This window comes from Camelina sativa, chromosome 14, assembly GCF_030686135.1.
Source record: "Camelina sativa cultivar CO46 ecotype springtype chromosome 14, ASM3068613v1".
Classification (NCBI taxonomy): Eukaryota; Viridiplantae; Streptophyta; class Magnoliopsida; order Brassicales; family Brassicaceae; genus Camelina; species Camelina sativa.
In genome coordinates this window covers 24658155-24670617 of record NC_141893.1, presented here as the reverse complement: position 1 = coordinate 24670617, position 12463 = coordinate 24658155, and the positions used below count along the sequence as shown (strand labels likewise).

Sequence of the window (12463 nt, the reverse complement as noted above, 5' to 3'; positions counted from 1 at the left end):
TAAGACATCCTAACCGATCAAGAACACATATTTGTCTATCCCATCCCTAGAAACTTTATTTCACTACTCAGATCTCATAGTAGAAAGCATAAAAACACAAATAAACAAAAATTCCATTGTACTGCAAATAGAGTAAAAGTAGAAGAGTACATAATCAAAATCTAGAAAGAAATGCAAAAGAAATAAAAAAACGACCTAACAAAGTGGAAAAAGTGTTTGAGTCGCTCAAGATCTCTCTCAGAAGCTCTCGCTCTCTGGTTTGAGTGTCTGCGGCATGATAGGGCGAAAGGAAGAAGAGGGGGGTTTATATATGGAAACCCTTTTAACCTAGCTGCTCAGTCCTGCCCGAGGGTCTGTTCGAGGCGGAAGAGGTTCAAGTTGGGTAGCTCCTTGGATAGGTCTTCGGGTTGTTCTTCCTGCTCTTAGATCTTCTTTGATCGGGTTGAGGTTCAGACTGTTCTTCTTGCACAATTGCTCCTTCGGGTATATGCTCGGATTTGACCTTGTTTTTCCCATTTTAGGCTCTTAAGCACCTGTTTTCATCCAAAATGCACAAATGCAACAATGCAGCACCCTAAATGGCATAAATGCAAATTCCTACAGTAAAGGACCTAAAAATGCTAAGGTTAGGGTATATATAATGCAAAATATGGACAAAAAGGGTGTCTAAAACATGTAAATTAGAAAGTTATCAACAACAAAGATCTGGAAGGGGAGGATATGAATCATATTTGGAACTATGGGCAACAACACTACTTATCCGAGTATCAACCCGATCAGCCACACGATCACCCTGATTGAGGAGCCATTCGAGCACCAACTCAGGAATTTCCGACTGACGCATTACTCGATTCTGAACCTGAAGCCATACCCGATGATCATGATCGGATAGACCATCGAGTAGACGTCCAGATGTCAGATCGACCACAACCTCCTGCAACCAAGGAGGGGAATTGGAGGAAAAATTCAGAGCAACACTTAACGTTCAATTAAAAGCACTTACAGAGTGTATATCTAACCGGAAAGCCCCCCACCATGATTGAGAAGCCATTCGAGCACCAACTCAGGAATTTCCGACTGACGCATTACTCGATTCTGAACCCGAAGCCATGCCCGATGATCATGATCGGATAGACCATCGAGTAGACGTCCAGATGTCAAATCGACCACAACCTCATGCAACCGAGGAAGGGGAATTGGAGGAAAAATTCAGAGCAGCACTTAACGTTCAATTAGAAGCACTTACAGAGTGTATATCTAACCGGAAAGCCCCCCTCCCCCCTCTTAAGTTCTTGCTGCCACATGCTCTTAGAGAGTAAATTCTCAAAGAGACAACTCAGTGGGAGATAGCAGCAAAGAACTGAAGATCCAAGAGAAATTGGAGGAACCTAGCTCTTTCACACTTCCATGCTCACTAGGTTTTCGAATTTTCACCAATTGCATGTGTGATTTAGGAGCTTCACTCAGTGTAATGCCTCTTTCAGTTGTCAAGAAGTTGGGTTTCAATACTTTTAATCCCAGTAGCCTCTATCTGTTCTTAGCTGATAGGACCATTAGCCACCCGCATGGGGTTCTGGAGAATTTACCTTTCAGGGTTGAAAGAGTGGAATTCCCGACTGATTTCATGGTCCTAGATATGGGTGAGGAACCAGAAGATCCTCTGATCCTCGGGAGGTCATTCCTAGCAATAGTTGGTGTGGTGATGCTGTGAAGAAAGGACAAATCATCATCGAAAATGGAGAACACTTCAAGATGAAATTCAACATCGAAAGCAGAATAAAAAGACCAACTATTAATGGCAGGTGTTCTGTAACATCCCCGATTCTGTAATCGGGAGTTGTGATAATTTTTGTTAGTAAGTTTGAGCCCATGAAGGCCCAATAACTCTATTGTTTGAAACGACAAGGATTTGGACGTTTAGGAGTGTGCATAATGCACATATATATATATATATATACATCTACGTATGTATCTCTCTCACCGCAAGAAGGAGAGAAGGGAAGCTTGTGAGAGAGTTGAAAAGAGTAGAGGGGACATGAAAGAGAAGACGACAATATGGAGCCGAGAGATGGAAGTGGAAGAAGATATAGAAAAGGGAGAGAAAGGGAGAAGAGGAGAAAACGGTAGTCGTGAGGGAGAGGGGAGAACGAGACGTTGCGACGGTGGTGGAGAACACTGGTGGGGTCTGTTTGTTCATGTCATGGCTGTGGAAAGCCTTGGTGGTGGTGGAGGAGCAACGCCGGAGTAACTGAAAGGTGGAGAAAAGAAGAACAAGAAAGAGTTAAGAAGGAAATAAGAGTAGTTAGAAGAGGCGACTTTGGAGGCCCTTCCGACGCCGGATTTGGCATTGGTTTATCAATCTAAAATCATTATCGTGATCACCATCAAGCCATGAGCTTGTAGCAACTGACGGAAGTCCGATCGGAGTTATATTCAACAAGTTATGTTCGTTGCTTCCTGCGCAAGAAGTATCTGAAACAGTCCGAACCTACAACCCTAGAAATCGGATTCGAGATTGTCTCCTTGGAACAGCGTTTGGTAGTCCAAAACTAGCCCGATCATGCTGAGATTTGGTGGGGAGCTTCACGGTAATACTCTCTACAGATTCAACCGTGGGATCGTGATTTTAACAGTTAGTTGTGGTTTTACCCGTGTGTTTCTGAGGTTCGTCTGTTTAGAGTATATGGTGACATAGTTTAATGTATGGTTTGGCAAACTGAGGTCGGATGGAACTGGAGCCTTGTATGAGTGTTTATGAATCTTCGGCCAGACATTAAAAGGGAACGGATAAATGATATTCATCATTTAAGTGGCAAAGATGAGGGTGGTAATCGCGGAAACACAATGATTATTTTCTAAGCATGGTCTTCATGAATTGCTTGTATAGGTTTGGAAACTATGTGATTGGATAGGTCTATTGTTTGAGATTCTATGCTTTGATATGATGATTAGATGTATGATTATAATGAATAATGACATGATATGATGAGTTGATGTGTAACATGATGATCGTTGTGTAGTGATATGAAATGAGATTGTGTGTTGGGGACACAAACATGGGATTTGTTTTGTGTGGCGTGATGGGCGGAACATGGGATTTGTTTCGTACCTGGTGATGGGCGGAACATGGAATTTATTTCGTACCTGACGATTGGACGAACATGGGATTTGTTTCGTGCCATGCTAAGCCGATGGGATTTCGGTTTACCGATATTGATGATGAATGTGTGCAATGATGAAAATGTGGTGTTTAAATATGGTTGAAGTAATATTATGATTAAATATGCTAGGTAGAGTATTTTGTGAACATGTTATGCTTGTTGGATGTATGTCAAGAATGTGGAGTCTGATTCTATGCTACGCACTGATTGTTGAATGTGATTAGAATGTCGTCATTGTGTTCACCCTTTTATCTTTTCCATCAGGTGAAAATCTTTATGAGACGTGGAAAAAGTTGTATGAATCGAAGAGTTTTATTTTTAAGAAAGAAGAATTTTGGCGGGACCTTTTGAATAACACGTTGTCTTGGCCGATAAGGCGGGACGGGTGTTACAATTTTAGTACCAGAGCCTAGGTTAAGGCCACTCCGGTTCTGACCCGGAGGGTCAGCTTTTAAAAATCGTTTTCAAAAAAGAAAAAAAAATATTTTGATTGTTTGATTGTTGTATGCTTATGTTAAATGAGTTGATTGATCGTGTTTGAATTTTATGATTGTGTTGATTGCTTTTAAAGTACTTTTCGCTGCAAGCGTGAAAGTAAATATAGTTTTGGCGTCAATGAGCAGAGGTTGTTAAGGTGAAAGTTTAGTTAGTTAGTCAACAGAGCATCTTGGAGGAGGACACTCTAAATTGAGACGAAAACTAGGTGAAAGAGAAGAGATTCACAAATTCGAGGACGAATTTATTTCAAGTGGGAGAGAATTGTAACATCCCCAATTCTGTAATCGGAAGTTGTGCTAATATTTGTTAGTAAGTTTGAGCCCATGAAGGCCCAATAACTCTATTGTTTGAAACGACAAGGATTTGGACGTTTAGGAGTGTGCATAATGCACATATATATATATATATACATCTACGTATGTATCTCCCTCGCCGCAAGAAGGAGAAAAGGGAAGCTTGTGAGAGAGTTGAAAAGAGTAGAGGGGACATGAAAGAGAAGACGACAATATGGAGCCGAGAGATGAAAGTGGAAGAAGAGATAGAAAAGGGAGAGAAAGGGAGAAGAGGAGAAAACGGTAGTCGTGAGGGAGAGGGGAGAACGAGACGTTGCGACGGTGGTGGAGAACACTGGTGGGGTCTGTTTTTTCATGTCATGGCTGTGGATAGCCTCGGTGGTGGTGGAGGAGCAACGCCGGAGTAACTGAAAGGTGGAGAAAAGAAGAACAAGAAAGAGTTAAGAAGGAAATAAGAGTAGTTAGAAGAGGCGACTTTGGAGGCCCTTCCGACGCCGGATTTGACATTGGTTTATCAATCTAAAATCATCATCGTGATCACCATCAAGCCATGAGCTCGTAGCAACTGACGGAAGTCCGATTGGAGTTATATTCAAGAAGTTATGTTCGTTGCTTCCTGCGCTAGAAATATCTGAAACAGTCCGAACCTGCAACCCTAGAAATCGGATTCGAGGTTGTCTCCTTGGAACAGCGTTTGGTAGTCCAAAACTAGCCCGATCATGCTGAGATTTGGTGGGGAGCTTCACGGTAATACTGTCTACAGATTCAACGGTCGGATCGTGATTTTAACGGTTAGTTGTGGTTTTACCCGTGTGTTTCTAAGGTTCGTTTGTTTAGAGTAAATGGTGACATAGTTTAATGTATGGTTTGGCAAACTGAGGTTGGATGGAACTGGAGCCTTGTATGAGTGTTCATGAATCTTGGGCCGGACATTAAAAGGGAACGCATAAATGATTTTCATCATTTAAGTGGCAAAGGTGAGGGTGGTAATCGCGGAAACACAATGATTATTTTCTAAGCATGCTCTTCATAAATTGCTTGTATAGGCTTGGAAACTATGTGATTGGATATGTCTATTTTTTTATATTCTATGCTTTGATATGATGATTAGATGTATGATTATAATGAATGATGACATGATATGATGAGTTGATGTGTAACATGATGATCGTTGTGTAGTGATATGAAATGAGATTGTGTGTTGGGGACACAAACATGGGATTTGTTTTGTGTCTCGTGATGGGCGGAACATGGGATTTGTTTCGTACCTGGTGATGGGCGGAACATGGGATTTGTTTCATACCTGACGGTTGGACGAACATGGGATTTGTTTCGTGCCATGCTAAGCCGATTGGATTTCGGTTAGCGATATTGATGATGAATGTGTGTAATGATGAGAATGTGGTGTTTAAATATGGTTGAAGTAATATTATGATTATATATGCTAGGTAGAGTATTTTGTGAACATGTTATGCTTGTTGGATGTATGTCAAGAATGTGGAGTCTGATTCTATGCTACGCACTGATTGTTGAATGTGATTAGAATGTCGTCCTTGTGTTCACCCTTTTATCTTTTCCCTCAGGTGAAAATCTTTATGAGACATGGAACAAGTTGTATGAATTGAAGAGTTTTACTTTTAAGAAAGAAGCATTTTGGCGGGACCATTTGAATAACACGTTGTCTTGGCCGATATGGCGGGACGGGTGTTACATGTTCTCCACTCAAGTGCTGCGAAGAATGATAAAGCATTGCCAAGAAGCTCAATACTTGGCTTGACTTGCATTGTACTGATTGCATCCTATATGCTAGCATAAAAACCATTTGCATTGATAACCCTTTGTACTACAACTACATAGGGAATTGATACCCCAGGAGAAAAGTCTCTACCTCAAATTGAGCTCATGTTGTGTGACTATATACTTCAGGCTCTTATGATCTATAAATACCTATACCTTTGTGCCATAAAGATAAGAAATCTAAATCTTCATGGCAAAAACTGCAATAGCCATCTTCAAGTCATGGGTAGGATAGTTGTCCTCATGCTTTCGTAACTGCCGCGAAGCATAGGAAATAACTTTCCCATGCTGCATCAACACACACCCCAAAACAACTCTGGATGCATCTTTATAAAACACATAGGGCTCACGCTGCTCTAGCAATGGCAACACTAGCGTAGTTGATAACATGCTTTTCACTCGGGGTATTAATTCCCTATGCAATTGTTGTACAAAGGGTTATCAATCCAAATGGTTGTTATGCTAGCATATAGGATGCAATGATGTGATCATGGATGGATCTAAGGAGGAGGAGCTTGTAGCTGAGCTTGAACCTGAAGAACTTGTAGCTGAGCTTGAACCCGAGGAGCTTGTAGCGGAGGAACCATTGCTTGTACCTGAAGGACCAATGACTAGAGAAAAGGCTAAGAAGCTAAGGAATGCACTAAATGAGCTTATTCAAGAGCTTATGGCTAAATAGAGCATGGGAAAAACTATTGGGGATGATACCTATCAAATCCAGCCTACTTTGAGCCTAATTTAAGTCCAGGAAAGCCCAAAATAATCACTTTATTTTGTGGTCAAAGTGGGATGACGAAAATAAAGTTCAACTCACCTTTGGAAGGGAAACATGCACCAAGAGTTGGGTCTCCATTCAACTATCTATTTTATTTTCTTTTAGTTTCAAGAACAATTAATACTTGGTCTTGTAACCTTGAGAATCATCAATCAATCAATTTCTTATCCCTATATAAACACATGTAATCTCATTTGAGAATCATCAATCAATTTTCATTTTCATTTTAAGAGTCTATCTATTTGTTCTTTGTCTTGAACATTTCTTTGTTTCTTGGTGTGTAATATCCAAGCAATAGCCTCCTCTTGCTGGATTAGTGTGTCATATCTAGCAACGATTGGAGTTGGGAATATCAGCAGCCTTCCACAATTGCTGTGCGACCCCTTAATCCATCAAATCTCCCTTGTTGCACCTTGCACCTTGACGAGTTTCTATCCTTTCTAATCTGGCTGAGTGATCCTCGAATTTGGGCATATCAAGTGGTATCAGAGCCACTCAACCGGTACTTATCTATTCATCTTCTCATCTTCCATTTCTAAATACTTCTTCTTCCTTCTATCTTAAATCAGGGCCATCTCCTTACCTAGGCCATTTCTATTTTTTTTTTTTTTTAAAAGCAAAAAAAAAAAAAAAAAAAAGCAAAAATAAAAAAACAAAAAAAAAAGTCCAAAAAAAAAAAAAGATTTGCATTTGGATAGGTGACTGAAGAGAAATTCTGCTGGCTGAGAAGTTCCCAAAATTCTCTTGTCTTTCTATCTTCCTTCTTCCCTTGTTGCTTGGGAATTTCATTGGGTTGCTTGGATTCGTTCTCTTAGAACTTAGGGAGAAAGCTCTTGAGTGACCTACAAAAATTGAGAGAAACACTTGAGTGTGTGAGGATTTTTTATCAGCTAACTTTTCGTGTTAAGTTTTCAGGAAACCATGGAAAGTGATGGAGAAAGAGATCGGCCAGGGAGTTCTGTCGCCGGGCTATCTAATTTGCAAATGAGGGCATTCAATGACACTATTACTAACCTTATGAATACAGGTTTAGAAGAACTACACCAGAGACTCGACGAGATTCAGAACAGCCAACAAACCCGTTCTAGACCCGTAGCCAGAAGAGAACGTTCAAGGAGGACTTACCGGCCCAAGAAGAAGATTGAAGAAGAGGAGTTCCATGAAGAAGATTATCGATCCATCAACCGACCTAGACGAAGTCATAGAAACCGTGATCAAGGTGATGTTGATCCTGTTGGTACAAGAAATGACATTTTAGGTGGTTTAAAACTTAAAATTCCAACCTTTGAAGGTAAAAATGATCCGGATGTTTACTTAGAATGGGAAAGGAAAATGGAGTTAGTGTTCGATTGTCAAAAATTTTCTGAACTCAAGAAGGTTAGGTTAGCACCAACTGAGTTTATAGGCTATGCTATTAACTGGCATGATCAAGTTTTTGACTCAGAGGAGAAGGACAGGTGGAAGACCAATAGCTTCATGGGATGAGCTCACTACCTTGATGAGGAAACAATTTGTACCGGCTCATTACCAAAGAGATCTCCACCAAAAACTCAGACGCTTGTTTCAAGGAACCAAATCTGTGGCGGACTATTTCCAGGAAATAGAAGGCTTAATGATCAAGGCGGACGTAGATGAAACCTTAGAAGCTACCATGGCCAGATTCCTTGCAGGCCTCAATCGGGACATTCAGGACATAATGGGGCTTCAAAAATATGAAAGCTTGGAGGGAATGTAGACGATTGTAATTGAACAGCAAACCAAGAGGAAGAGTTTTTCTAAACCTTCCTTTGCTCCAAAAACAAGTTATCAAGATAAAGGTAAGTCTCCAACCCCATCAAATTCAGTTTTTAAAAATAATGCTCCTACTCGTCTTGATAAGGGAAAGGCAATTGAGACCAACAATCAGGAAATGGATATTCAGTGTTCCAAATGTCAAGGACTTGGAAATTATGTAAACAAATGTCTGAATCAAAAGGTAATGATCCTCCTAGACAACGGTGAAGTTGAGTCCGAGGATGATAAAGAAAAAGAGGAAGATCTCGGCCCAATCTTTGACGAAGAGGAAGAGCAGTTTGAATATCCAACTCAAGGGACACTTATGGTCACTAGGATATCATTGAGCGTTCCGCCTAAGTCCAATGACCTAGAACAAAGGGAGAATCTCTTTCACTCTAGATGTTTAGTTCAAGATAAAGTTTGTTCTTTGATCATTGACAGTGGAAGCTGTAGTGATACTCTTGTTAGGAAGCTTGGACTTGAGACCAGACCTCATCTACTGCTTTTTAAACTGGAATGGTTGAATGAAACAGGCGAACAGTACATCAGGGAGCAAGTCACGGTTCCTCTTACCATCGGCCGATATGAAGACGAGATCCTGTGCAATGTCCTTCCCATGGATGCAAGTCATATCCTTCTAGGTAGATCCTGGCAGTTTGACATGAGAGCGATACATGATGGCTACACCAACCGACATTCCTTTGAGCATAAAGGAAAGAAGATCACTTTGGTTCTTTTAACTCTGTTGGAGGTCCATCAAGACCAGGTCCAATTGAAGAAAAATCGAGAAAAAAAAATTAAACCAGCAAAACCTGAGGTATCTCCTAATAACTCCAACTTCTTTGTGAAAAATAGTCAAGTAAGTAAATCTTTGTACTCTCAATAGTCATTGCTTTTGCTTGTGTATAAATAATCTCTGACCTTGCACCAGAGCTCCTGAGTGATTTGATAGATATTTTGCAGGAATTTCCATATATCTTTCCGGAAGAGAGCCCTAACGGTTTGCTGCCAGTAAGAGGTATAGAACACCAAACTGATTTTGTCCCAGGTGCGTCACTTCCAAACTGGCCGGCTTATCGAACCAATCCGTTGGAAACAAAGGAACTTCAAAAGCAGATTGGAGAACTTCTTGAAAAAGGTTACATCAGGGAGAGCCTAAGCCCATGTGTTGTACCAGTTCTTCTTGTGCCTAAGAAGGATGGCTCTTGGCGCATGTGTGTAGACTGTTGTGCCATCAACAACATTACGGTAAAGTATAGACATCCGATCCCTAGGCTTGATGAAATGCTAGATGAATTGCATGGTTCTTCTGTTTTTTCAAAAATAGATTTGAAAAGTGGTTATCACCAAATTCACATGAAAGAAGGTGATGAATGGAAGACCACATTCATAACTAAGCTAGGATTGTATGAGTGGCTTGTCATGCCTTTTGGCCTTACTAATGCACCTAGTACATTCATTCGTTTGATGAATCATATCTTGCGATCTTTTATTGGTCATTTTGTTGTTGTCTACTTTGATGACATTCTTATCTATAGCAAGAAGCGTGAGGAACATAAGCTGCATTCAAAATCTGTTCTAGCCGTCCTTAGGAAAGAAAGGTTATTTGCAAATCTTAAGAAGTGCTCTTTTCGAACATATCACATGGTTTTCTTAGGTTTTATTGTAGAGGTGATGATGGACGCAGAAGATATGCCCGATTTCCCGAGACGTGTTATAAACCAACGTAAAGAGAACAATCCAGCCGATGGGCTTCTATTGAAGGCTTGACCATCGACCCTCATGACGGCCCAGTCCAAGACTCCACCACGGTACATAAGCCTCTCTCGCCGCCCCTTGTCCTGACTCAAAAAAAAAAGACGTTTCTACCATTACAAAACCCTAATACTAGACAAGACCCTATAAATACTCTTCAAGACCTAGGGTTTCAAGGTGTGCTCTTCATCGCCTCTAAACCTCCCCTGCCGTGCATCATCTGTAAAAACAAAGTATATCCAGAAATGAACAAAACTTGTTCTAATATTGAGAATCACTTAAACCACCTTACAAGATGTGTTTAATCAGTTTTACACACACATTCGATCAAGACTTGTCACTAACCAATTCTCAATCTCTCTTCAATATCAAAAACTCACAAGATTTATCTTTTCTAAAGTCTCAAGGTAAACTCTCTTTTTCGGCTAAACAACATGTTTGCCCTCACAACACAATATATAGGAACCCTCCTATGACCTACTTTCCTAAACAAGGATAAGTCCAAATCTTCTAGTCAATATGATAATATCTTGTCCTCCAATTAACAAGTCTTCAAAAGTATTGCCACATCATCCAATATTCTTGACTCCTCCAAGACGTGTAACCATCTTCCAGAATCCTACAACACAACCTTGTAGCACCAGAACGTCTTCATGCTTTCATTTTCCCCCTTTTTATCTGAATGTGATACCTCAAGCAACCGATGATCAACCTGTTAGCTGTTAGTACAAGGTCAGCACTAAGCCAATCAGAGTTAGAGGGTTAGCACTCTGACAAACATAACTTCTAGATGCTTAGTTAACACTAATCCTCCTCCTCACTAGTATCACCATTAGAGGCACCATCAGAATCACGACCATCACCGTCGGTTGCATCATTCTCACCATCAGGGACCCATCCTCATCTCCATCAAAATCCTCATTAGGATCATCAAAATCTCCCCCTTCTTGAGTGCATCATTCATATAAAAAACAGCAATGAAGACTAACAACAACTCCAAGAGAGAAGAAAAAACTTACCTGGAAGTCGAGTCTGCATCTTCAAAAGGAGCTCAATAACATCAGACAAACCATCGGCAAGCTCCATGCGAGGTGTAATAGAAAGCGGAGTATCAAGCTGCCTGCAGTTCTTGGCCTCAAAAGCAAACTGATCCGGATCATGAGAGAACGTGTCACCAGAGTACAGTGGAATCACACGTTGAAAGCAAAGGAGCTGGTAAATAAAGTTGGGATAGGGAAGGCGAGCGTTGCGACTTCCCTTAAGTGCAGCAATGGAGCGGATATGATCAAACACAAACTGACCAAAGTTGAAAGGACGCTTGTTTGCAATCATATACAAGAGCTGGGAGCGTTCAATCTGGAGGGTGTTCAGGTTGGTAGTAGGAGACCAGTTAAAGCAACTGATCTTATGTAGCATAATCATGGATTTTCCAAACCGAGCAGTGGTCAGATACTTCCAGCGCGGGACAGTCCCATCGGACAACAACTCAGTAATCACATTCTTAGAAACTTCAACAGAGACCACCGACTTTTTAGGATCCACACCAGAGACATCAATGTGAAACATGCGATTGATAAGTGATGGTGAAAACTCAAACATCTTACCCCGGATATAAACTTGCATACAACTTGTGGATCGAATCTCCAAGTCAGCTAAATTAGCATAAAACTCATATACCACTTGTTTGTGAAATGGATCCACATTTCGCACCGTGTAAATAAAACCAGCAGACTCAATCAACTGTTGAGCTCCATACAAAGAAGAAACACCAAGAGGAAGTACCTTTTCAGCAATAAAGTCCCTCCCATCGAGATTGTGATAGCGGCGAGAAGCTTGAGCTGAAGCATATCGGAGATTCAGAGGTCGTTATTGCGATGTCACCCAAGTTGGAAAACGACGGTCGGGAGCAGCAACAAGAAGGTGGTTGGAAGCACACGTGGATTCATTGTCACCTAGATCCAAAGGATCTGAAGGCGGAGGAAGGCGAGAGGAAGAATCCAGAGGAGGAGATGCATCGCGAAGTTGAGGAGCGGAAGTACGGCGGCAAGATTATGTACGTCGAGGAGCAGCACCACGAGATGGCAGAACACAACGACGAAGAGGCCATGACGGAACCAAGACAGACAATGGAGCAGAGCGGTTGCGGCGAAAACACCCACCAATGGTGCTTCTGCGATCATCTGTAGAACCTGCCCAATCTCCATCACAAAATCCCACAAGACTCGTGTTAGTTTGTTTTGTGTAATATAAACCATTGTCCAAGGTACCTTTGACGAATTTAATAATTCCTTTGACAGCGGTCAGGTGTGACACACGTGGGCTGGATTGGTAGCGAGCACATACTCCTACACAAATCAGGTCTACTTGTCGTAAGATATAGTAGACTTCCTATCATCCCTCGATATAGT

The 12463-nt window shown here is 41.2% G+C and overlaps 1 protein-coding gene across 1 annotated transcript; it reads left to right on the top strand.

Moving 5' to 3' along the window:
* The first annotated feature begins 8433 nt into the window (after positions 1–8433).
* Positions 8434–10070, top strand: LOC147928556 (uncharacterized). Its single transcript, XM_087486196.1, has 2 exons — positions 8434–9159; positions 9264–10070. The coding sequence occupies exons 1-2, from the start codon at positions 8434–8436 to the stop codon at positions 10068–10070; spliced, it is 1533 nt and encodes a 510-aa protein (XP_087342322.1).
* The last annotated feature ends 2393 nt before the right edge of the window (positions 10071–12463 follow it).

Bases quoted from the DNA above. Each gene is read 5' to 3' on its own strand.
- LOC147928556 (XM_087486196.1), top strand. From the start codon at position 8,434: ATGGATATTCAGTGTTCCAAATGTCAAGGACTTGGAAATTATGTAAAC. The intron at 9,160-9,263 runs GTAAGTAAATCT...GATATTTTGCAG, and splicing joins TCTTTGTGAAAAATAGTCAA to GAATTTCCATATATCTTTCC.